The sequence below is a fragment of the Ursus maritimus genome, unplaced genomic scaffold, assembly GCF_017311325.1.
Source record: "Ursus maritimus isolate PB19 unplaced genomic scaffold, ASM1731132v1 scaffold_7, whole genome shotgun sequence".
Lineage (NCBI taxonomy): Eukaryota > Metazoa > Chordata > Mammalia > Carnivora > Ursidae > Ursus > Ursus maritimus.
Genome location: NW_024426885.1, coordinates 51,443,277 through 51,467,338, shown reverse-complemented (window position 1 = coordinate 51,467,338; position 24,062 = coordinate 51,443,277). Strand labels below are relative to the sequence as shown.

Here is a 24,062-nt window from a genome sequence, read left to right as displayed (position 1 = left end):
ATGGGGCAATTCTGAGATTAGCTGGATTCTGTGTTTGAAAAACATTCTACTATTACAAAGTATTCATGGATCTTTATTATTAGTAGGTGGGGGTGGGGACAGGGAGAGTAACTGTGACCACTTACTGCTTAGTCTCTGGCCAGAGGGTAATGTTCAGAGAAAGTATCCATGGCTGTTAACACACTGAGGTTAAGAGAGGAGCACTTGTTAATGCTTTGCAGCAACCCTGACACCTTATGGGACGATACAGAACAAAGTCTGGTCATGCTTGGCCTGCTCTGACGCTGAGGCGTGCCCATCTGAGAACCCTCAATCAACAGTCGAGCTAAAAAATCAACTCGTTGCTTTCATCTTTTTATTGACAGTATAGCCAGATTGGAGAAAGGATTTACTGGATTCAAATTAATAAATACAATAATTTAATTGTAAAAGGAAACAATCTACTTGGAAGTTTTAGCAGAAATTGCTAGAGACAAGGAACTCTTTGCATATAATCTGCTTATTTATATATAAGAGAAGATAGCACAGAAAGAAAACTGGACAGTCCAGATATACATGGTTGAGATTAGGGATTCTGCAGAAAGAAAAACAAATGTACTGATTGAGATAGGACATTAAAAGACATTGAAAATAAAAGCAATTGGACTGGGTAATCAATGTTAGGCAAAGGGAATAAATATTTGGCAACATCTTCATTTTAGCTGCCAAGCTGATATTGGTTACCCAAGAAATTTCATATTTGCAAAAAGTGCCATTTCCCATTAGATGAAAGGAAGGCTAGGATCCCCAGGCAGGCAAAGGTAAGAAGGCTGCTGTCTGGTGGGCTCTCTGTAGCAGCATCGACCACTAGCCCTTGACAGCAGAATGGGATGAATTTAAGGGCCATTGTTAGCAGGTTAAGGAAAAGAGAATTATAAGCCGAGAGGAATGAAAAGAATAGAGGAACAGGAGAGGAAAACTAACAGCATAAGCAAGAACAAGTGGGAACCATCAAGAACAAGTACTTGTATCTCTCAGCCCTTCTCCATTCTTTAGGTCTAATGAGGCAAAATGACTGGGCAAGGACTTCAAAGCCAGTGAAGTTGAGTGAAATGATACAACTCTAGACTGGCTTACCAACCAAGACGATCAATATGGTTTCATCAGTGTTACTGAGGATCTTGTTACTGCCTCAATATCGTGTACTTCAAGTACTCAGTACAGTAGAGACATGCAAGTAACAATTACGACAACAGCTTCAGGAAGGAACTTATTGACCACTGTAGCCTTGGGAAGCACACACTATATGAAAAGGGAGCTCCCCCTGAAGACAAGGGATGCAGGTAATTTCAAGACCTTAAGAACAACAATAAAAAAGATAAAAGATTAACAAAAAGTGAGGACAGTGAAGCAGGCACATCTTCTTTCTTTTGCTGAACTAGGGCTTGAGGCCTTTAGGCTAACAATGGTTTAAGGGGTGTTGATAAGCTTTATAAAACATGAAGGTGGCAAAGTTCACTTAAGTTTCTCTTTTATGCTTTAATTTGCTTCAAATCTCAAATGCTTGTGCTTGCAATAACTTCCTAAAAGCAGTAGTGTTCCCTTTTATTGCCTTAATAAAGCATTCGCCCCTTTGATAGAAATAATTTTTGCTATGCTATCTAACAGCTAAACTAGTGGCACAAAACTGAGATAGTACTTCCTGCAGCAAGGTCCCTGTAAATCAAAATCTGAGCTCTACATAAAAATCTTATTTATAAAAAATACAAGACCAAGTACAGTGAGAATGGAGCCTGGAGCAGTGGGGCTCCGTGCCAGGGCCAGTGGAAGTGGCTTTTGCTACAGTGCTTGCTTAATGGCACAAGTGAAAAGCTGAATAAGGCAAACACTTGAAGAGGCAGTTTTTTGTAAACTTGGGGTGGGGGGAACTTCCTCTGCTGGGACAGATGCTGATTCGGGACAGGTGTGACGTTTGGCTGCACTTGATACATCATATTACAGATGAAGACAGCTCCTGCTGAGACCAGGTCACTTGTTTCAGGGGAGAGTCATCACTGCAGCCTTTGCCTTTTACTGTGATAATGTGCAGCCTCCAGCTGATGCCCCCCTATGGAGGCAATCACCTCCAGAATCTTCCTAACCGAAAAGATACAAAATAAGCTAAGTCATTCAAAGTTTCCTTAGCTTAAAGCTCTTCAGAACCCTACGTTGATTACTAAGCAACTTCGGTAGCTGTGTGTAGCTCAATAGGAATGCCTGGACTAGAATATGTATTCCCACCCACTTGGTACCTAACAGTAATAAACTATAATGACACTAGGAAAACAAACAGATCTTGAGGAATTTTGGCCTCTTCTCATGTTCTCACTTGGAACTTTCCAGCTTTCGTGACATATTTGACTCCTTTAAATGGCTTATATTTCTCCCCATACATGTCCAAGCGGTTTACTTTTAAGCCTGTATCAAAAAGAATAGGTAAGGAAAGGACAAATTATTTTCCTGGCCACACCAACCAACAAGTATTTGTTTAGCAATGAACACTACCCAGTAAATGTGACATTAACCAAGTGTCCCTTCTACCATTTGGAAGCAATCTCCCTTCTTCTATTCACAAATTACAGCACTGTGGGGGGATGGTTTTAGTTTAGATTCCCATGTGGGCAAGGAATGTCTTTTAAGGATAATTCTTTCTGAGTATGAATGACTCCTTCCTTTGTGCTTGGAGGAGGAGGGTGCCGTGGAAGAAAGCTGTGTGAAATAAGGTGCTCTGCAAAATCATCGTACCTGAGAGGATGGCCCCATAGCCCAGTGTTTACAGGCAAACTGGAGCTGTTGTTCTCTCTAAAGAGGGTATGCTCGTACCCTTCTGAGCTCCTGAGAGCTGACCTCAGCAAAACTCAGTTCACACTTAAACACAAGTCAAAACTTCTCCTTACCAGAAATAGCAAGCTGCTGGATCTTGAACTGTATGTTGAGACTCGGATTCTCTTCTGGCTTGGGTGCTCCAGACTGTAAATTTACCAGTCCTTTAAGACTTGGGAGCTTTTGTGGAGTAATTTTTCCCACATCCCATGTTAGTACCTTAAAAAGACATAGAAAACAAATACAATCTGAACCATTTACTAAAGACAAATGTTCAAAGACACCATCAACTTCCGTACAGAATGAAGCACAGTGTCTTGGGAACAACAGACCTGGGATCTTCACGGAACTTTACCATGAATCAGTTCTGTGACTCTGAATGGTGAGGGCAGAGGACCAACATTTGTAGAGAATCTACTTACTTTTGGATACAGCACTGTGCTTAGCACTATTCATACGTTATCTCAAAGAGGCCTGTGATACAGATTTTGTCTTCTTTTACAAGGAAACTGAGGCTCAGTGGTCAAATGACTTGCTCAAGGTCACACAGCTAGTTTAAAAGCACGGCTAGAATTTGAAGCTAATCGGATTTCATATGTTCCTTCTACTATACCACCTTCACTGTAAGCCTCCGGCCTCAGTTTACTTTCCTGTGACATGAGAAAATGGACCTAAATTGATGCTGCTTAAACTTTTAGCTTTCTTTGTTCCAATAAAATCTTTAGTGTGGAAGCTCAGTAATAGTCAAGAAAAGGAAGCTATTACAGTTGAAGCCAAGGTGAAGGGCCAGGGATCTGGAGCTACTCTCCCTCCATTTCTCAGGCCTGGGTAGTCTCTGGGGAGGTTCTTCAAATCTTTAGGACTGGATTAGATGATCTTTAACATTCAAAGATTTTATTTAAAAATACGCCTTTTCACGTATCAGGCGGCTCAATGACTCTGCTGTTTAATCATACTTTTTCCCCAAGCAAGAAGCTAAGAGAAAACCCATCTTCTACAGTTTCCCTGAAAACCCTTTGCTAGAGACACGTTTATGTGTGGTGAGGAAGCTGCTTTCCTAGCCAGCATCCCCTGTAGAAGAGTATGGAACAGTGCTTTTAAATTAAAAAGAAAAGTCTTAACGATCAATTTCTACAGAAAATTTAACAATTAACAGACTACAATACTAACTCCTTATATCCAGATAACGCTTTTCTCTTTTTAAAAGGCTTTTTACATCTTTTTTTTTTTTTTAAATGATTTTTTATTATATTATGTTAGTCACCATACAGTACATCCCCGGTTTCCGATGTAAGGCTCGATGATTCATTAGTTGTGTATAACACCCAGTGCACCATGCAATACGTGCCCTCCTTACTACCCATCACCGGTCTATCCCATTCCCCCACCCCCCTCCCCTCTGAAGTCCTCAGTTTGTTTCTCATAGTCCATAGTCTCTCATGTTTCATTCCCCCTTCTGATTACCCCCCCTTTCTTTATCCCTTTCTTCCCCTACCGATCATCCTAGTAAAAGGCTTTTTACATCTTATTCCTCAGCAAGTGCATCTCGCTGGATGAGGAAAGGCACACTATGAAGGAGAACAGAATGAGTCTCACTTTTTGGTTTGTCTCTGCAGCAGCAGATGTGGGATTCCCTCCACAGTCAGTAGCGAGAGCACAGCACAGTACGCTCTCCAGGTTTCGTTAGGAACTTTAGTTTTTTTTTTTTTTTTTTTTTTAATTTATTTATTTGACAGAGACAGCCAGCGAGAGAGGGAACACAAGCAGGGGGAGTGGGAGAGGAAGAAGCAGGCTCCCAGCGGAGGAGCCTGATGTGGGGCTCGATCCCAGAACGCCGGGATCACGCCCTGAGCCGAAGCAGATGCCCAACGACTGCGCCACCCAGGCACCCCAGTAACTTTAGTTTTAACCAAGACATCAAACCCTTCCTTCTGCCCTCCCTGCCATCATAAAATAAAGATTGCAGAAACATTTGCTCACTCTTGATTAGAGGTGGCTGTACCTTGGTAACCGGATCAAATGTATAGCTGCCTTGTGTTGGTGTCAGGTTCATATTCAGCACAACTTTTGGCATGTGAACTGTTACTGTGATTCCTTCAATAGTTTTTCCCATATTCTGCTTTGGTCCAATTGTAATATCAAATCTACCACAAGAACTGTTCTCCTTAAAGCTGATGCTATGTTTCACATACACCGGTATTGCCACTAGACTGAGAAGAGAAAGACAGACACAACCACAAACATAATTAATGGTGTGAGACAGCTCCAGAGGTAGCCTGGAAACCTAAGTCCAGAGTATCCTACCCTACCTTTGACTCCATTATGGGGCCATTTACCCCCCAGACCTGGCGATTCAGCATTCAGTGATACTCACCAGAGGGTATGAGTACCACTGCACGAGGAATTACACAATTTCTGAGCAGTAAGTATACAAATCAAGACAGGAATCAAGATAGTATAAACAACTGGGACAAATAGCCCTCGTCTGAAGAAATTCCCACAGAAAAGATAATTTAAAATTATCCTAAATAAAACAATTCCTATGTGGTAATAGCCACATATCTGCTTTTGAGTCCCATCTGATATTACCCACATACCTTCTAATATTTTCAAGGGACAAACCATTTACAATTCACAATGCCAATTCATTTAAACCTTAGTGCACAAAAGAGTGACCTGAAGCCAGTTAGCTGGCAGATAGCCTAGAGAGCTAGAGATGTGTTTGTCTCCCGTCAGCTCTGAAATCTACAGACCACAGTAAAATTATGGCATGGGTTCAAGGTTTTGTGTGGGCTATGCACAGTCCAAAATGCTTGTTCTTAGGTGTATGTTTTACTAGTCTCTTTTACATTCTCATATTCAAGGTATGCTGATTATTTTAGATAAATATTTTCACCAGTTCTTCCTGAGTTTCCTGGCGAGCTATGGCTAAAGGGAGCAGTGACGAATTCAAGTATCTGACTGTCAGAATGAAAAAGGTAAGGTGAATACCCATCACACTGATACAGATTTCTAGCTGATGTATCAACATACTTCTGTGAGCTGACACGATATGATATGAGTCGGAAATTTCCATCTGGAGGAATAAATGACAAAACTCTTTCAGATTCCCAGCGCTTGAACCGGATGCAGGGGTGGAAGCTGACATCATCTAGAAGACGTGGGTTCTGCCAGGAAAACAAGACAGCAATATTCATAGAGTGCATGCAATATGGCAACTCTACTCAGATATTATGAGACATTAATATACTCCCTAAGGATAAAACAGTCATGTTAAGAGTTTGTTACTATGACCAAAATAACACAAACTTAATGGTCTCACAAGGCTTTCAAATATATTTTTAAAGATTTATTGATTTGAGAGACAGAGAGAGAGAAAGAGCGTGTGCGTGCATGTGCGTGAGTGGGGGAAGGGGCAAAGGTAGAGGGAGAAAGAATCCTCAAGCACACTCCCCACTGAGCATGGAGCCCGACATGGAGCTCGATCCCAGAACCCTGAGATCATGACCTGAGGCAAAATCATGAGCCGGCTACTTAACCGACTGAGCCACCCAGGTGCCCCACAAATATTTTATATGTGGGGCAGGACAAGTTAAGTTAGCATTAGAACTCCATTCTCTTTTCTTAGTAGTAGATCATGCTGAGTCTAAAATGATGCAAAAGATCAATGCCTTTTCATACCAGCAAAGCAAATACTAATTTAGTAAGTGAGACTACAGATTTGCACAAGCCAGCCAGCCATTTAAGCCACTAAAACACCCAGGAGAAGACCTCTCCTCAGCCTTCCATAAAGACCATGCTCATCACATAAACTACTGTCTTGGGAAGCTGGTTAAGAGTATTTCTGAGATGGGGGCGCTTGGGTGGCTCAGCCAGTTAAGGGCTGACTCTTGATTTCCGCTCAGGTCATGACCTCAGGGTTGTGAGATCGAGCCCCATGTTGGGCTCCTGGCTCAGCATGAAGTCTGCTTGAGATTCTCTCTTTCTCTCCCTCTGCCCCTCCCCCTGCTCACTCATGTGCACACACGTTCTATAAATAAATAAACACATAAATAAATAATTTTACAATATTTCTGAGATAATCCTTACAATCTAAGAGATAAACAACTCTCAGTATTTATCATTTCATTTAGTACCTCATATATATTAGGCATGCAAAGAGCTATAGGACAGAACAAAACTTACCATGAAAGAAAGAGAAAGGTCAGGCATTCCAGATAGCTTAATGCAAGCATCAATGACCCCCTGAATTTCTGCAAAGACTGTAGATCCTGAAGAAAGAAAGAAAGTGATAACATCACTGGAATCTGAGTCTTTACTAGAGCGATCACTGTATCTGAAGTAATGGAGACAACTCCTGGGTGTCAGACATAATGAAACTTCCACATCTACTAACAAGTTAGTGGATAGGGGATCCATTACATTGGTTACGGCAGCTTCTTTGCTAAGTGCCACAGCCCACACCTAATTCTGGTAGGACTGTGGAAATTCTAAGGAATATCAAACCTGCCTCTATCTTGATAGAGTCAACCTCGTAAGACTGCTGGAGATGAAATTAAAGTATTTTTGGGGTGCCTGGGTGGTTCAGTTGCTTAAGCGTCTGACTCTTCATTTCGCCTCAGGTCCTGATCTCAGGGTCATGCGATTGAACCCTGCCTTGGGCTCCATGCTGGGTGTGAAGTCTGCTTAAGATTCTCTCCCTCCCTCTGTCCTCTCCCCCAACTCTTTCCCTCTTAGGAAAAAAAAGTGTTTGAAGTTAAAATATTTTTAATGGAATTTAAAAATGAGGTGAATTTCTCATTGAAATGGACTAAGCTGTCAACTTTTTAAGAAATAGGAGCCAATATTCTGTAATAATACAGCTATTATTCTGTATGATGGGATTTTATAATGAAAAGGGCACTCAATGAAGAAAAGATATTGGCTATTAATTCACAATAGCTCATTTTCACACACCAACTAGCTGTGTGACCTTAAGCAGATTACTAAACCCTTCTGAGCCTCAGTTTCCTTATGTATAAAATGTGAGGGTTAGACTAGATGTTTTTAATAAAATTTTATGTTTCTAATTACAGTACCACTGTCTTGTCTGGGGTCTTTATTAGAAGTAGTGCATATACAGTGGTAGCAAAAGTATGGTGCATGGTAGAAAACAATAAATGTTGAAAAAATGGCAAGAGGGAGAGGCATACAGGGTAATAACTGGTTTAAAGTAAGGCAGCATGAGATCTGATTTACAAAGGTTTGGCAGAGCTCAGCTAGTGGTTATGAAAATTATATGTAACCTCTGGGCAAAATAAACAGATTTTTAAGCTATTAGGAAATGAATGCCTTTCTGCTGAAACCATACTACCAAGGGATTTGAATTTTCTATTCAGCTTATGACAGCTCAACTGTTCTTCCCAAGTAAGACCACATGCACACAATTACCTGATTTATCTATAATTGCATCTATTTCTTCAACGACATCAAAATAGGCTTCATTGTTTGTGTACTTTACCCCTGCCCGGCGCCATGGGATGTTGGACAGCTGCCCAGTGGGGAGTGTGTCCCCAACATTACTACTGCCTAGAAGTCGAAAAAGGAGAAAGCAAAGGTAATGCATAAAATGGTGATCAGGAAAGCTATTAACAGAGGTTCCTGGCTGGCTCAGTTGGTAGAGTGTGCGACTCTTGACCTTGGGGTTGTGAGTTTGAGCCCACATTGGGTGTATAGTTTACTTTAAAAACAAAAAAAGAAAGAAAGACAAGCTATTAACAGAAAAAAAAAAAAAAAAAAGAATGCTGTAGCTGCTTCTTTAAATGTTTGGGTTTTCCTTCACTGAAGTTGTGGATAGTTTCCAGAATTGTTGGAGATACAGCCATACCAACATGATCAAATTTCTAGAAGACAGAAATAGGCCATGTGGTCTTCTATGTGCCAAACCAGGTTAAATTCATTTACTTATCTTTTGCTTCCTGTGTGTTAATAGTAACCTAACCTAATTCCAGTGGCTCAACAACAGAATCTCGTCCTGCTGCCACTGATGAAGAAAAGAGGCTAGTTGTTTCAAAACCTTCTGCCGATAAAATGTCTCCACTGAGAATACAGAGTGGTAAGTAGGCCTTTGGTATTCAGCTTAAATTCTACATGGGATACTGCCAAGCAGGCCTCAGCGGAGTAACTGGATGAAGAATACACTTTGGCCTTTTCCCATTTTAAGGTCGGCACACCCAAATGGCTGCAATATGGCTAATGTTTAATATCTGGCTAATTAACTGGTAAATTGACATATGTCTGAAAATAAGTCTGGTCTCCAAAACATGCCCTTGAGCTGTGACATAGTTAACATTTTGGTTAATTTACATTTCCAACTCAAATGTAGTACATGCTTAATAACAACAACACATGGAAAAGTTCAGAAAAGTGGCTAAAAGGAATCCATTTTCCTAGTACCAAAATACAACTACCATTAACATTTTGGTATATTTCTTTAAACATTTCCCTCATAAATAGGTTGTACTTATTTTTTTCTATTCTGATAGGTTTGCTTTTTTTCTGACTGCACCTTAAAATACAATTGTGATCATACTGTATGTATAACTTTACAGTCTAATTATGATTGGTGTTTGTGTCTCCAAACCTTTTGGTTTCCAGAATTTTCTAAAAACATTGCTTTCACCTTCCTGTTCAAACTTTCAATGTTTCCACACTGGCTTTATGATAAAAACTAAATATTTAGCCTAGCATTCAAGAACTTCCTCAACTTTTAAGTTTTAAACCTCATTACTCAGCTAAAAAAACAGCTCTGTTCCTGATAAATGAATTAATACAATTCGTGGTTTTTCACTATGTGTGTTTTCTTATATAATTCCATCTATAGAATGCTCTTATTCCTCCCTCTCTCCCTAAATTCTGCTGATTCTCTAGGGCCCTGCACTGGGGCTAAGCACCACAGTTTATCTACTGAACCATTCTCCTTAATTTCATAATACACTACGTTAATAATCTATACATTTTCATTCTACTTTTTGTTACTATAAAATACATGTTTATTTTAAAAATTATAAAGTATAAAGTAAAAATAAAGACAGTATGCAGCTTCTTAGCTGGAGATGGTCACTGAAAACATTTTAGAACTTTTCTGTCTGTATCAATGTTTATGTGTAATTAAGAGAAATTTTTATAGTTTTGTGATTTTTTTTCTATTTAATACTATATCATGTGTACTTTCCAGTGTCATTGTATTGTTTGTAAAGTCTGGAATTGCCTTTTACAATCTTATATTATTTATGCACTTTAATTTTTTTCCCAATCTCCCATCCAGAGCATAAGTTCTAGGTACATACATTCCATTTTATCTTTTCGTGAATTTCTGCTAACACTCAGCCTTATACAGAAGATGGATATAGCTTTTTCATAGGCTTCTCTTGCCCCATTTTTTAGGTCAATACACGTGGAGAGGGATTTAAAATGGTAGACAGCATAGCTGGTGTGGCATGTAATATTTCACGGAAATCTTTCTCTAGAAGACTTCAATACTCTCAAAAAATACTGTCATCTGGATGTACCTAATTTCTAGCTATACTCAAGAAATAAACAAAAATTAATAACACAAGTACAAGGCCCATAATGCATGAGATCTCAAAAGTAGACTAATTTCCTATCTCTTTTTGTTTTAATAAATCTTTTGCATGTTTAAAACAAAGACTTGGAGGAGACAATATGTACTCTGTGGTGAAGAGTCTTAAATTTTCTATTTCCTAGTAATTTGGGGTAGCAACATAATGCCAGTTTTATAATGCTATTTATTAATTTTTATTTTTCTCCCAGCTTTTATTGAGGTATCATTGACATACAACATTGTGTTAAGTTTAAGGTATACAGCATGTTGATTTGATACACTTATCTACTACAATGATTACCCAGTATAGTGTTAGCTGACATCTTCATCACATCACATAAAATAACGCTAATTTAAATATTAAAATGCCAGTCTATAAGTAGATTAAATGTTCTTCTAAGTAGCCTCACATAAAGTCTTCCCTTTTATAGCCTCACTATACTGGCTTTTTAGGATTAACTGGGAAAATTTATTCAGTCTTATTATTTAGTGTTAAGTAACAGTAATAATGTTATTGTGGTCTTATAGAAAAACCTATCTATAATAAAAGGGTAATAATCAAGTTTTCTTTCCATTTAAGACCTAGTTTCCCCATGAAAAGAAATACACATTCATTTTAACAATACTACTAACTTTAACTCTGGCCAAACTGGAGTACCTTAATAATCTGCCAGATCATAAGCAACAAGGAGTTGTTTATAAAGTTTTAATTGTTCAGTTCCTAATACAGCACGTTTTCACCTTACCTGTAATAGAGTTGACGACAGAACGGAGAATTGTTGGTGGTTTAATCAGTTCTTTCAAAATATTAGATTCAGTAGCCAGTGGAAATCCGTTGTCTAACATTTCTTCCAAGAGCTCATATACAATGACCACATTATCCTTAATTGCAGCTTCCGAACACTCACCAAAGTAGTCCTTAACAAAATGTACACAATATTGCACAATGGAAGGCATGAAGAAAGGCTTTCTAAATACTCTGTTCAGAAGAATAAACTTACAGTAGCATAATTCATTAAGATGTTGAAAATATGTAAGTCAGAGGGAAAAAACCCTCTATAGTTCTATTCCTCAATATTTTTAGATTGAACTGAATTCCTATTACATATTAAGCCAGAGAGTACATTGAAACATTAAACTAGGATGTGTACTATAAACTTAATTTGCCCTGATTAGGTAACCCCCAAAACACAGATAAGTTTTCAATTATTTAGTATAATTAGCAAGTAATAAAATGTAAATATTAGAAGATTACATAACCAATAAAAATCTTGGGACCATTCAGAGAACTGTATGTAGAGGGCATTACTGTTTCCTGATGACATAATATGTAATACACATAAAAAATATGGCTTCCATGACCACGAGATTACTGTGTTCTACTGAAACAGTGAATGGAGCAGCCATGTGTACTGCTGTGCACCCCAAAAAAAGGGTTTATGAATTTATGCTTAGCTGAAAAGGAGAGACAGACAGACAGAAGACATATCAAAAACTGGATAATTAAAGAATGTAATTATGTGTCCCATCCCCAATTAACTTGAGTAGTTTAAGTTAAAAAAACCTGATGAATAACCAACCTGAAAAGTGTCAGCAACTCGATGTAGGAACTCAATTACAAAGAGAGGTGGCACTTCAGTCTGTATGACAGACACAAAGAAGAGCTTATCCCGGTAGATACTGATGAGGTAGTGATGAGGTGTTGAAATGACAGGTGGTACATTTTCAACATCAGCAGCTTTCTCTTGAGCTTCAAAGAAATAATCACAGACAGACTGGCTCACAACACTCTTCCAGTGCTTCTCAAGAAATATGTCACCGGAACAGTTTATGAGAAATAGACTGTGGATCATTTTCTGGGGGGAAAAAAAGTTTAAATTTAGTGTACATCAAAAATTATCTTTGTATTATTCTGACACCAAAACAAGACCAAGGCAACAGAAGAAACCACAGACCAAGATCACTTAAGAATAGCTGTAGAAATCCTTGACAAAATACTAAGAAACTGAATCTAGCAACACATAAAGATTATATACCTCGACCAATGGGATTTATTCTAAGAATGGAAGATGGGTTCAGCATATGAAAATCAATCAATGTAACATACAATATACATAAAAGACAAACACTTAATTATTTCAGAACATGCAGGAAAATCATTGGATTAAATCTAGCATCTGTTTACAATAAAAACACTTCAACTAGAAAAAGAAACTTCCTAACCCCAAGAGAGCAGAGCATCTGTGAAAATCCCATAACTAACATCATATTTAATGACTACAGATTAAAAGCTTTCCCTTTAATATCAAGAATAAACAATGATGTTCACTCTCACCATTTTTGTTCAGTATGGTACTGGAGATTCTAGCCAGGGCACTTAGACAAGAAAATGAAACAAAACATTTCTAAATTGGAAAGGAAGAAATAAAACTACCTCAATTTGCAGATGATACAATCTTGCATATGTAAAGTCCTAAGGAACACACACACACATGCTCACATGCACAAAATCATAGCTAATAAACGGGTTCAGCAAGGTTGCAGGATCCAAGATTAGTATTTTTAAAAAAACAATTGTATTTCTACACATTAGCAATGAATAACCTGAAAACGAAATTGAGAAAATAATTCCATTTACAAGAGCATCAAGGAGATCAAAATATTTAGGACTAAATTTAACAAAGTGCAAGTACGCTGAATAGTACAGAATGTCATCAATATAGAATAGTACAGAACATTATTAGTATACATTGAGTAGTACAGAACATCACTGGAAGAAATTAGAAATTAAAAATATCTAAAACATGGGAAGACATTTCACATCCATGGATTAGAAAACGTAATATTGTTAAGAGAGCAATACCCCCCAAATTGGCTTAAGATTCAATGCAATCCCTACTATAGTGCCAGCTGCCTTTTTTTGTGGAAACTAACAGGATGATCCTAAAATTCATACAGAAATGAAAGAGACCAAGGATAGCCAAAACAATCTTGAAAACGAATAAATCTGGTGGACTCATACTTCTAGATTTCAAAACCTACTACAAATGTACTATGTGGTACTGGCAGAACAGTTGTACAGATCCATGGAATAGAATGGAGAATTCTGAAATTCACCTTTACATATATGGTCAATTGATTTTTTGATAAAATTGCCAAGACCATTCAGTGGAAGAGAGAATAGTCTTTTCAACAAATGGTGCTGGGACAACTGGATCCCCACATGCAAAAGAATGAATGTGGACCTCTACCTCATACCATGTATAAAAAGTAACTCAAAATGTATCAAGACCTAAATATAAGAGCTGAAACTATTAAAAACCCTTAGAAAAAAATGTATCCATTAAGTCCTCATGACCCTGGATTACGTTTTTTTATTTATTTTTATTTTTATTTATTTATTTTTTTTAAAGATTTTATTTATTTATGTGACAGAGAGACAGCCAGCGAGAGAGGGAACACAGCAGGCGAGTGAGAGAGGAAGAAGCAGGCTCCTAGCGGAGGAGCCCGATGTGGGACTCGATCCCGGAACGCCGGGATCACGCCCTGAGCCGAAGGCAGACGCTTTAACGACTGCGCTACCCAGGCGCCCCAGGATTACTTTTTTTTAGATGACACCAAAAGCACGAGCAACAAAAGAAGAAACAGATAACCTGGACTTGTATCAGAATTTAAAACTTTTGTATTTTGAAGGACATTATCAAGAAAATAAAAAGATGACCCACAGAATGAGAGAATAATGGTAAACCATATATCTTATGAGACTACTATCCAGAATATAAAAAGAATGCTTACCACTGAATAATAAAAAGAACATAATAAAAAAAAATGGGCAAAGAATCTGAAGACATTACTTCAAAGAAGATAGACACACAAATGATCAATAAGCACATGGGAAGGTGCTCAACACCTTTTCAACTGTAAATCAAAATCACAATGGGGTAACATTTCATATCCATTAGGCTAGATATAATTAAGATGCAGACAATAACAAGTATTCACAAGAATGTGGAGAAACTGGAACCCTCATACATTGTTCGCAGAAATGTAAAATGGTACAGATGGGGTGGAAAACGGAGTTCTTCAAAAAGTTAAAGACAGAGTTACCAAATAACTCAGCAATTCTACTCGTAGGTATGTAAGCAAGAGAACTGGAAATGGATGTCCATACAAAAACTTATATACAAATGTTCCTAGCAGCATTATTCAGAATAGTCAAAAAGTGGACACAACTCAAATGTCTATCAACTGATAAATGAGTACATAATTTTCCAACAATGGAATATTATTCAACTATAAAAAGGAATGAACCATGAAAATATTATGCTGGGTAAAAGAAGCCAGACACAGAAGGTCACATATTATATGATTTCATTTCATAAAATGTCCAGAATAAGCAAATCTACAGAGACAGAAATTAGGTTAGTGGTTGCCAGGGGCTGGGTGGAAGAGAAAGAATGGGGAGTTAGTGTTTATGGGTTTGCCATTTCTTTTTAAGGTGATAAAAATCTGGAATTAGAGATAATGGTTGTGCAACCTTGTGAATACACTAAAAACTACTAAATGGTATGCTTTAAAATGATGAGTTTTGTAGTATGTGAATTGTATTTCACTTAAAAAAATATTCTTAATAACTGTGACACACGAATCTACTCCCAGGTGGATTAAACATAAATATATACAAATGTATACCAAAAACATGTATAAAAATATACTGTTATAGTGAAAACCTGGAACAACTCAAATATTTATTAATAGTACAATGGAAAAATAAACTATAGTGTACTATTAAAATGAAATATTATATAGCAATGAAAACAAACTATTGTTACATGAAACAAATATGGATGAACCTTACGAAAACTATATTGAACAAACAAAACCAGATGCAACAGGATTCATGCAGTATGATTCTATTTATATGACGTTCCAGAACAGACAAAACTAATCTATGGTTTGAGAAATCAAGTGCTATCTTTTATGGAGAGTGGGGGTAGTGACTAAGAGGGGCATGGGGGATGTTTCCTAAGGTGCTTGTAATGTTTTATTTCTTGATTTACATGATAGTTACAAGTTGTATTCATTTTGTGATAATGCATTGGGTTTTATATTGTGACATATAATTTTCTGAGTGTTAACTATACTTCAGATAAAAACTTTATTATCCTTGCAAATGGGGGACAATAGAAAAATACCTAATTACCTTAACGTGTTCCTTTCTTTTACGTAGGTAACATCACTTACCAAGTGTTTAGTCTAGTGGTCACTAATTCAAAATTATAGTATTGTGTAAGTGTAGTCCAAATATAAAAAATTTAAAATGAATACATACAGTTTCTCTGCATGAAGATAAATTCCAAAGAGGAAAGGAAGATTTTCCAGAATGGATTTATTCAATTCTGTTGAGACAGAAAACAATGACACCAACCTGACCAGTTCTTTTGAGAGCAAGTCATTTATTTTATGAAAGCAGCTGACATATAAGGACTACCTGGTGATGATTTCCCCTTCCCATTTGGCACATGTTCAGAAGTTTTTATGTAAATACTAAGATGTGTTTTAGTAATTACTGTTTTAATAAATATGAATGCTGTTAACATTTTACGGTTCCTGATTATTAGAAACAAAAAAATGTTTCTTTGTTCAAAGCCATCTCTATTTAGCCAAGCAATCAATGTGATTTGGCAGCAATAAACCCTGAGGTTTTGGACCTACTAAATTTTTCTGGATTAATACTGAAACCTGTTAAATTTTTCTACTTTATCTAGTCAGATAAAGAAATTATACAGTCAGATGCTTTGTTTAACAGGTTTGCTTTGTGTCAGCTGTATATTTCTATTTGAGTGTTAAGTAGTGTCACTGGAATACAGACTTGTTATACAGAACTTACTGACTTTAACTCTAACCCTGCTGATACACTTAAAAAAGAAAAAGAAACAGGAATATCCAATGATAAGATCTGCAACTAAATTTGTATTATGACACCTTTTTGTAGAATAAAATCATCATCTGAAATATAGTGTGGCTGAAAGGAGAACACTGTAATCCACTCAGAGACTCAGATTTGAGCATGTAAGTGAGCCAGCTATGGAATATGGTACTCTTCACAAAACTAAATTTTCAGCTCTATTCAAAGCTTTTTATTCATTAAGAATAAATACATTAATAATATCTAAAAGGTACTGAGTACTTACTGTGGGCCAGGCACTATGCTAGGCACTTCCCTACATTATCTCGTTGAATCTTCACAATTCAATGTTATAAATATTGCGCTTACCCCCGTTTTACAGGTAAGACAGTAAAGTCTTAGAAATGTTAAATCAGATCACACAATAAGTATCAGCTAAGGTTCAAACCTAGGTCTGGGTGAATCTTGGGCTCCTGTTCTTACCTGACTCCTGGAGACTAATTATTAGGAACATACTCTAATGCCGCACTGTATAACAGGATTTCCTGCAATGATGGCCATGTCTTACACCTGTGCTGTCCAATATAGTATCCACTAATCATGTGTGGCCACTGGACACTTGAAACGTGGCTGATGCAATGGATGTACTGAAGTTTTAATTTTAACTAATTTAAATATATATAACTACATGTAGCTGGTGGTTACCATACCGGACTGAGCAGCAAATGTGCTCTTCGAGGTTATAATTTAAGAAGAGCTGAAGGATGTGCTTCTTACTTAGTCAGAAGCCAAAATGTGTTCTAATAAATTATTTAGAGCAGAAATTATATTTACATAAGTTATCTTCTTAACTATACCTTATAGAAGGTAGAGTTCATATGGATCTGTAGTAGTTTGTTGCCACAGTACACCCTAAAAGAGCTGCTTGTTCTTGAAGTGACTTCATGGTTCCTTTATTTTAGAGGCCAGATTCCTACTCATCCTCTTAAACTGGTGAAAAATTCTTTCCTGGAAGTTTGCACAAAGTTGTTTTTGTTGGCAATAGTTCTAATCTCAGAAGAATACAGTAAGTTAAACCGGCCATTTGGATTTATTGTTATCTTTAGTGCTGAGATGAAAGCCTAACACTTGGAGCTCTCAACAGTGCTTAGCTGTAACCCCACCTTACCCTTCTACTGTAAGAATGTAAGAGAGAGCTTATTTCTTCTATTCCTTTACGATCAAGAGCCTAATGGATATAACAATAATTGCCACGCGCGACAGTGTAATTTAGCCTGTTTCTTTAGTTACTTATCCTTTTAGTAGCTGCAGTTGCTCCTTTAATCATTCTAATAAACTTTCTGGGAAAGCTACACACTCATTACAACCACAACCATCTTTTTGTTCTTAGTGACTTTTGAATCAGAAAACAGAATGCTACCAGCTTATTTTAAAGCCACTTGAGAAAATTCCGTCAGAACTTTGACTGCTAACTTCATAAATCCTCTTTACCCAATGTTGGACAGTCAACCTGATGATTCACAAACCATGCAATTATAATACAGATGGTCCCTAACTTACGATGGTTTGACTTAAGATTTTTCTACTTTACAACTGTGCAAAAGTGATACGCATCCATTAGAATCCATACATTGAATTTTGATCTTTTTCCAGGAGAGCGATATAATACTCTCTTGAGATGCTGGGTAGAGGCGGCAAGATGCAACTCCCAGTCAGCCACCAGATCACCAGAGTAAACAACAAATACACTTACAACCATTCCGTTCTTCACTTCATCATTCAATAAATTACACAAGATATTCAACACTTAACTATAAAATAAACTTTGTGTTAGATAATTTTGCCCAACTGTGAGCTAAAGTTAAGTGTTCTGAGCACATTTAAGGTAGGCTAGGCTAAGCTATGACGCGCAGTAGGTTGAGGTATATTAAATGCATCTTTGACTTACAATATTTTCAGGACATAACCTCAACATAAGTCAAGGAAGAACGGTAGTCAAAATATCCTTGGAATAATGTCTAAAAAAGAAAATGTATTCCTTCTACATAGAATAGAGGCATAAAAGGGCCTATATGCAAGGTAAGAACATGAGACCAGCCAAGAATCTAGCTTCTCTGATTTTCAGACAGTATTTTGACCACTTATTCATTCAACAAGTAGTCCGAATATGTTTTATGTAGTAAGCAATGGGGATAGAAAGGTGAACCAAGTAAAAGTCCCTGAACTCAGAGTATAGAGTTCGGCAAAGAAGGCAAACAACTTAACACAGTAAGATGCAATTCCTATTATGACAGGGGAAATACACTGTCCTTCAAAATTCCACAAATCTTCGAGATGACAGAGAACACAAGAAATCCAGTACAAATTTAGCAATTTTAGAGGTGAAGAGAAGTGGCGAGATGAGACTGGCAAGGAGATAAGCAGAGATTGGTTTACTTAATTCTCAGTGCAATTTTTAATGGTTTTAAGAAGGGAATTCATGAAATTCGATTTACAGTTGTAAGAGAAATTGCACTGTGTAAATTGAATAATAGGACACCAGTTCTAAGATGAATTATGGTGATGGCCATGGGCTACAGTGCTGACAGCAGGGATGGAGTAAAATAAAAAGGTAAAAGAAATGTTTAGGCTTGAGCAAAGATTAGGTGGATTTGGGGGGTGGAGATGAGAGGAAAAATGAGGCACTTAGCCCTGGTCCTATATATTGACCCAATTCTGGATATATTTGACCCAAATGGATATATTCAAAGACTATTATATATGTAGGTCTAGTGCTTCAGAGAGAAGCCAAGTTGGAGACACACTTATGAGTAAACATGCCTTTTTGTTAATGGGAATTATAGCTACAAGGAGAAAAAAAACTACAAAGAGGGAATGTGCATAGTAAGAAGAGAGCCTATGGAAAGAACAACATCTGAATAGCAAGTAGGTCAAGGAAGTGGGCCTAAAAAAAGGCTGAGAAGATGTGGCTGAAGAGCAGTAAAAAAAAAAGGGGGGGTAACTATTTTTAGTAACTAGAGTATGTTAGTGTGTTTCCAGAAGAATGGAATACTAAACATTTTAAATGGCACAAAGAGGTCAAGCTACAAGAAGAACTGAACAAAAAAAGAAAAAAAAACCTGAAAATATCTTTTTTTAAAAATTACCTGCTGAGGGGCTTTTTCAGACTCCCCTTAATCACACCCTCCCCCATAAAATTTTAATATTATATAATAGATATCTGTATATCTCCTTATGTACTGTAAATATACTGTTTAATACATAAAGAGTATTATTATTTTTTGCCTCACAAGAAGCAATTTTTGTCCCTATTGAGAATTTATGATTTAACACATAGAGGACATTAGTGATCTTAGTAAAGGTAGTTTTAGTGATAGTTCAGTGGAATGCAGGAAACAAGACAGGCTGAAATGGGCTAAGAAATAAATAACAAGAGGTGGGAAAATTAGAGATAAGGAGAGTAGATACATTCAAGAACTCTAGCTGTGAAGAGGATGAAAAGACATGAAAATAAATGGGAGTATTTCACACAGTTAAGGAAGAATATTTCTAATTGTTGAAGGAAAGGTGTGTGTAGGAGGGGAAAGGCGGATAATGTAGGAGAGAGGAAATAATTGAAAAAAAGAGGATCCTGATAGAGTAGGTGAGGATGGTATTGGGAAACTAGATGAAAGGATCTGCCTTCCTCAATAAGGGACACTTTTCCTCTTTTTTTTTTTTTTTTTTCCAGATTTTATTTATTCATTTGAGAGAGAGAAAGAGCATGAGACAGCACAAGTGGAGGAGAGGGAGAAGCAGGCTCCCCGCTGAGAAGGGAGCCTGACTCGGGGCTCTATCCCAGGACCCTGGGATCATGACCATAACTGAAGGCAGCCACTTAACTGACTGAGCCACCCAGGTGCCTCTGGACACGTTTCTTTTTTAAACAAAAGGGAAGGAGGTTTGTATGTCTGGTTGTAGGAAGATGATTGCTTCTATCTTTTCTGTGTAATAGGAGACATCATTTGTAGAGGGAGAGAGAATTCCTCTTCTCTATAAAAGCTATTTGCTACTCATGCATTGAGATATTATTGGGCTACTTAAAAATATTCTGCAGGGAACTCCAATAGTATATTATGGTGAATGTTTAGAAATATTGTAAGAATCCTAAGATCTAGTAAGAAAAACTAACCTTACTGCAAAGAGAGCTTTCCTACCAAAGACATGCAAATTTCAGGTAATTCCTCATTCACCTCATTCCCCAGCTTTTTCTATAGTCTCAATTGAAAGTGTCCTCCTTTCTCTCCAAAACGAATCCTTCCATTTGAAATTTTGATCCCACTCCCTTCTCTCTCTTCTGGGTCTTATCTCCTCTTTCTTGAATCTTTAATCTTACACATTGGTTACTTGCTTTCTGCCCCAAAACAGAATGTGCCTCGTATTCTTTAAAACAAACCCCGATCCTTTTAGGGACTTGACATCCACAATAATCTTTTGCTTCCTGCTCCAAATGATGAAGGATTAGTTTACACTTGCAGTTTCTCCTACCAGTTACTGGCTGTATCAAAGCACCTCTCTCAAATGACATAATGACTTCCTAATGATCAAATCCAGCCACCTAGCCTCAGACTTCAACTTCCTCCTTTGACCCTTGGGGCATTTCATGTCATTGGTAACTTTCCCCAAACCAAAACAAATACTTCTTACCTTATTACGTGAAACTTCACCTGATTTGGTTCTCACCTTGAAAGTTTCTTTTCGGCTTACTTCCCAGCCCCCGCCCCCCCTTTTAAAATTTCTACCATCCACACCTAAGCCACTGTTTCAAACTCGATATATCCCAAGTTCCACAAAATTCTTCCTCCTCATGTAAGGTCTCCTAATTTTAATGGCACCACCTTCTTAATCACACAGGCTATACGTTTCAACTTCGGGCACAATCCAAATCCAACCAGCCACAGCGCTCATCACTTTTCCATACTCAGTTTAGATTCCTGTCACCTCTCCTGAAAAACTGGAACACTCTCCTCGCGGTATTCCCTACCCCAAGCTCATCCAGGCGCCACCCTCTAACAGGATGTCTGTTCAGGTTAGTCAGGGGTTTTGTCTTCCAAAGCAGAAGCCTGGGACTGAGGTCCAAGTTGTGGGTACTCCAGCTCACCGTGGGTGACAAGATCTTTTTCCCGCGCCGAAGCACAGAAAGGGACCCCAATGAGTCTGAACCTCTTGGGCTTGGGACCCGAGAAGGCCGGGCTGCAGGTGCACCTCTCCCTTCCGGCCCCGCCGGCAATAAAGCCCGGAAGGCCGAGAGAGAGGCGCGGTCAGCATCAGAGGCTCTCCCGCAGCCCAGGCTGGAGTCCGGAGTCCCAGCTATTCAGCCTGCTCCCCAGTTTTCGAGCTGCTCCCTGTCCGCAGACTCCCCGCCCCCCACACTCACCCCGACACCTGGGCCAGCCAGTGATTCGGCGCCAGGTCCACCTCGGACCCAGGGTGAGGCCGCTGAGAAGGCCGCGAGGACCCTGCAGTTGGGTTGCCCGATAGATTGCCTGACTAGCAGCTTCAAAGAAACCGACTGCGGCTACCGTATTGGAAAGCTAAGTAAGCGGAAAGACGTTGAATGAGAAGAAAGACGTCTCTTGAGGTTTAGGATCTAAATCTTCTAGATCACCCAGAACCTAGAAGAAAGGGGGGTTTCACACTATGTGGACTCAGGCGCTCGTACGCAGCCTAACTCAGTCTGGGGTCCCCCTACAGTCGGGTGGGCGGGGCCAGAAAGGGGCTGGGCCAATGGCTGTGGAAGGAAAAGACTGCGAGTGGAGAGTCAGGAGAGGCGGGGTTCGGGGAGGAGGAGGCGGTGATGAGGAGAGGAGGTAGGGTCAAGGAGCAGAAGGGGTGGGGCGCACGCCGGAGCCTAAGTGGGGTGGGAGCACGAAGATGGCTGCGGCCGAGGAGGAGCCGAAGCCCAAAAAGATGAAGGTGGAGGCGCCCCGAGCGCTGAGGTGAGCGCTCCTCGATGTAGGGTTGAGGGTGACGGCGACTGTCTCTAACCAGGGCCCACGTGGGGTCGCGCTGCTCCGGCAGCGAATGGTGTTCTCGCTGCCGGCTTGGGGCCAACGCTCGAGGACCGGCTGCTCGGGGAGCTGCCCGCAAGGCTGTGACCTTTCGCCCGGCGCCAGCCCAGTTTGGCGGAGTAGCTGCCTGCTCCGCAGCGGTTCCGGCTGCTCTTGGCCAATCAGAACCCGGCTTGGGGAGAACCTAGCCGGTTGTGGGCAGGCTGAGGGCGCCACGTGGGAGCCTTCGCCTGGCTGGGCTGGTGTGACCCTAGAGGACCAGACCCGACCAGAGCAGTTTAATGCAGCCACCTCCTATTCCTTGGGTGGGGGTGGAGGGGTGGGGTAACGAGGAGGAGGCGCAGCAACTGCTCTACCCTGGGGCAAAGACAAAATTCTTGGGGATTTTTCGTCAAGTGTTGCGGAAGGGCTCCTTGACCTTCGTTTTTGTACCTACTCTGCAAGTTGACCCCTTTAAAGACCCTCTTCAGGGACCCAGATACCCCGCCTCCGAGGCTTTGCAGGGGCGGAATTTGGCTGAACAGATAGGAAATGTTGATTCTTCTTTTCTCTGCACTTTTTGGCAGCAGTTGAAACAGTTCTGCGCCTAACACCGACCTGCCTCACATGTGATTGACGTTTCAACTTATAAAAGTTGTTTGTTAAAATATTCCCTCCTAAGTATGAAGTACAACATGCACAGTCCTGAATGATTTTGAAATGTTTGTTGGAAGGCGTTGATTTTTCTATCTAAAATTAGACATAAATTGATTTAAAACCATTGGGACCTTCCTTGATGATACAAGATAAGTCTCATTTTTTCCAACATCATCCTTCTTCACCCCCAAAAGAATAAAGCATTTGTAAATGAAAAGAAAAGGTCAGTTAGGGGCCTGGTAGTGTTTTCATGCTGTTTTGAATGGATGGTGATCAAATCCCTGCCAGTGCTTTAATGTATTCCTACTACTCTCAATTAGTGTGCCTACCTTATTAAAAAAATAAACTTTTTTTTCTTGTAACAACTCAGGATGTTTTATTTTTACTTTAAGCTTTCAAACCATAGAGTAAATAAAGCAAAGGCCTTTTGAGTCAGACCTACCTGGGTTCAAGGCATGTGCTTTCCCTACTTTGCCCATTATTAGAGTTATTTCTTTAAAAGGTACGTCCTTCACAAAGTTTCCTCTACCAAATTGGAAGACAGATGCAACTTTTCCCCAGTAACCCACTAAACATATGGCCCTTAGATTTTCCCTTATGCTAATTCATTTTCAGAGCACTTTCCTATTTCACAGATGAGGAAATTGAAGCCCAAATCAAACAGTTAGTTAAGGAAATATGAATCCAGAGTGTCTGGGTGCAAGTCAATTGTTTGACTCTACTGTTTCTGCTTTTATATAACCACCCAAGAAACACTTCTCTCTGCTTATGTATCCTTAAAAACAATGATAAATAATGTTTAATACTTAAGTATGTATGTATCAGGCACTGCTTCAGCAATTTACCTATTTTAGCTCATTCAATCCCACAACAACCTAGAAGTAGATACTGTAATTATCTTCATTTTACTAAGGAAGAAATAGGCATAGAGATGTTAAGTTGATCAAGGTCACCCATCTAGTAAATGGTGGGATTGGGATTTTAATCCAGATAGTCTGATTCCAGGTCTGTGCTCTTAATTACC

General features: G+C 38.9%; 2 protein-coding genes across 6 annotated transcripts in view; one reads left to right on the top strand and one right to left on the bottom strand.

Moving 5' to 3' along the window:
* Positions 1-57: 57 nt before the first annotated feature.
* Positions 58-21,873, bottom strand: AP3M1 (adaptor related protein complex 3 subunit mu 1). 3 transcript variants are annotated; one of them, XM_008696062.2, is made up of 9 exons: positions 21,769-21,873; positions 12,025-12,300; positions 11,191-11,362; positions 8,272-8,409; positions 7,027-7,112; positions 5,875-6,008; positions 4,844-5,051; positions 2,916-3,060; positions 58-2,436 (listed from the first exon to the last, which is right to left on the bottom strand). In XM_008696062.2, exons 2-9 carry the CDS (start codon positions 12,295-12,297, stop codon positions 2,336-2,338), a joined length of 1,257 nt encoding a protein of 418 aa, XP_008694284.1. In that variant the 5' UTR covers positions 12,298-12,300; positions 21,769-21,873; the 3' UTR covers positions 58-2,335. The 3 variants fall into 3 exon arrangements, with proteins under 3 accessions (XP_008694284.1, XP_008694285.1, XP_008694287.1); XM_008696063.2 differs by lacking the exon at positions 21,769-21,873 and adding an exon at positions 21,493-21,740; XM_008696065.2 differs by lacking the exon at positions 21,769-21,873 and adding an exon at positions 15,777-16,064.
* Positions 21,874-22,199: 326 nt separating this feature from the next.
* Positions 22,200-24,062, top strand: part of ADK (adenosine kinase) — a 518,777-nt gene continuing 516,914 nt past the window's right edge. The window contains exon 1 of one of the 3 annotated variants that reach the window (XM_008696067.2): positions 22,200-22,330. In XM_008696067.2, coding sequence (XP_008694289.1) covers positions 22,266-22,330 — 65 coding nt within the window. In that variant the 5' untranslated portion in view covers positions 22,200-22,265. The remainder of the gene's footprint in view (positions 22,331-24,062) is intronic. The other 2 variants (XM_008696069.2, XM_008696071.2) reach the window with 2 other exon arrangements.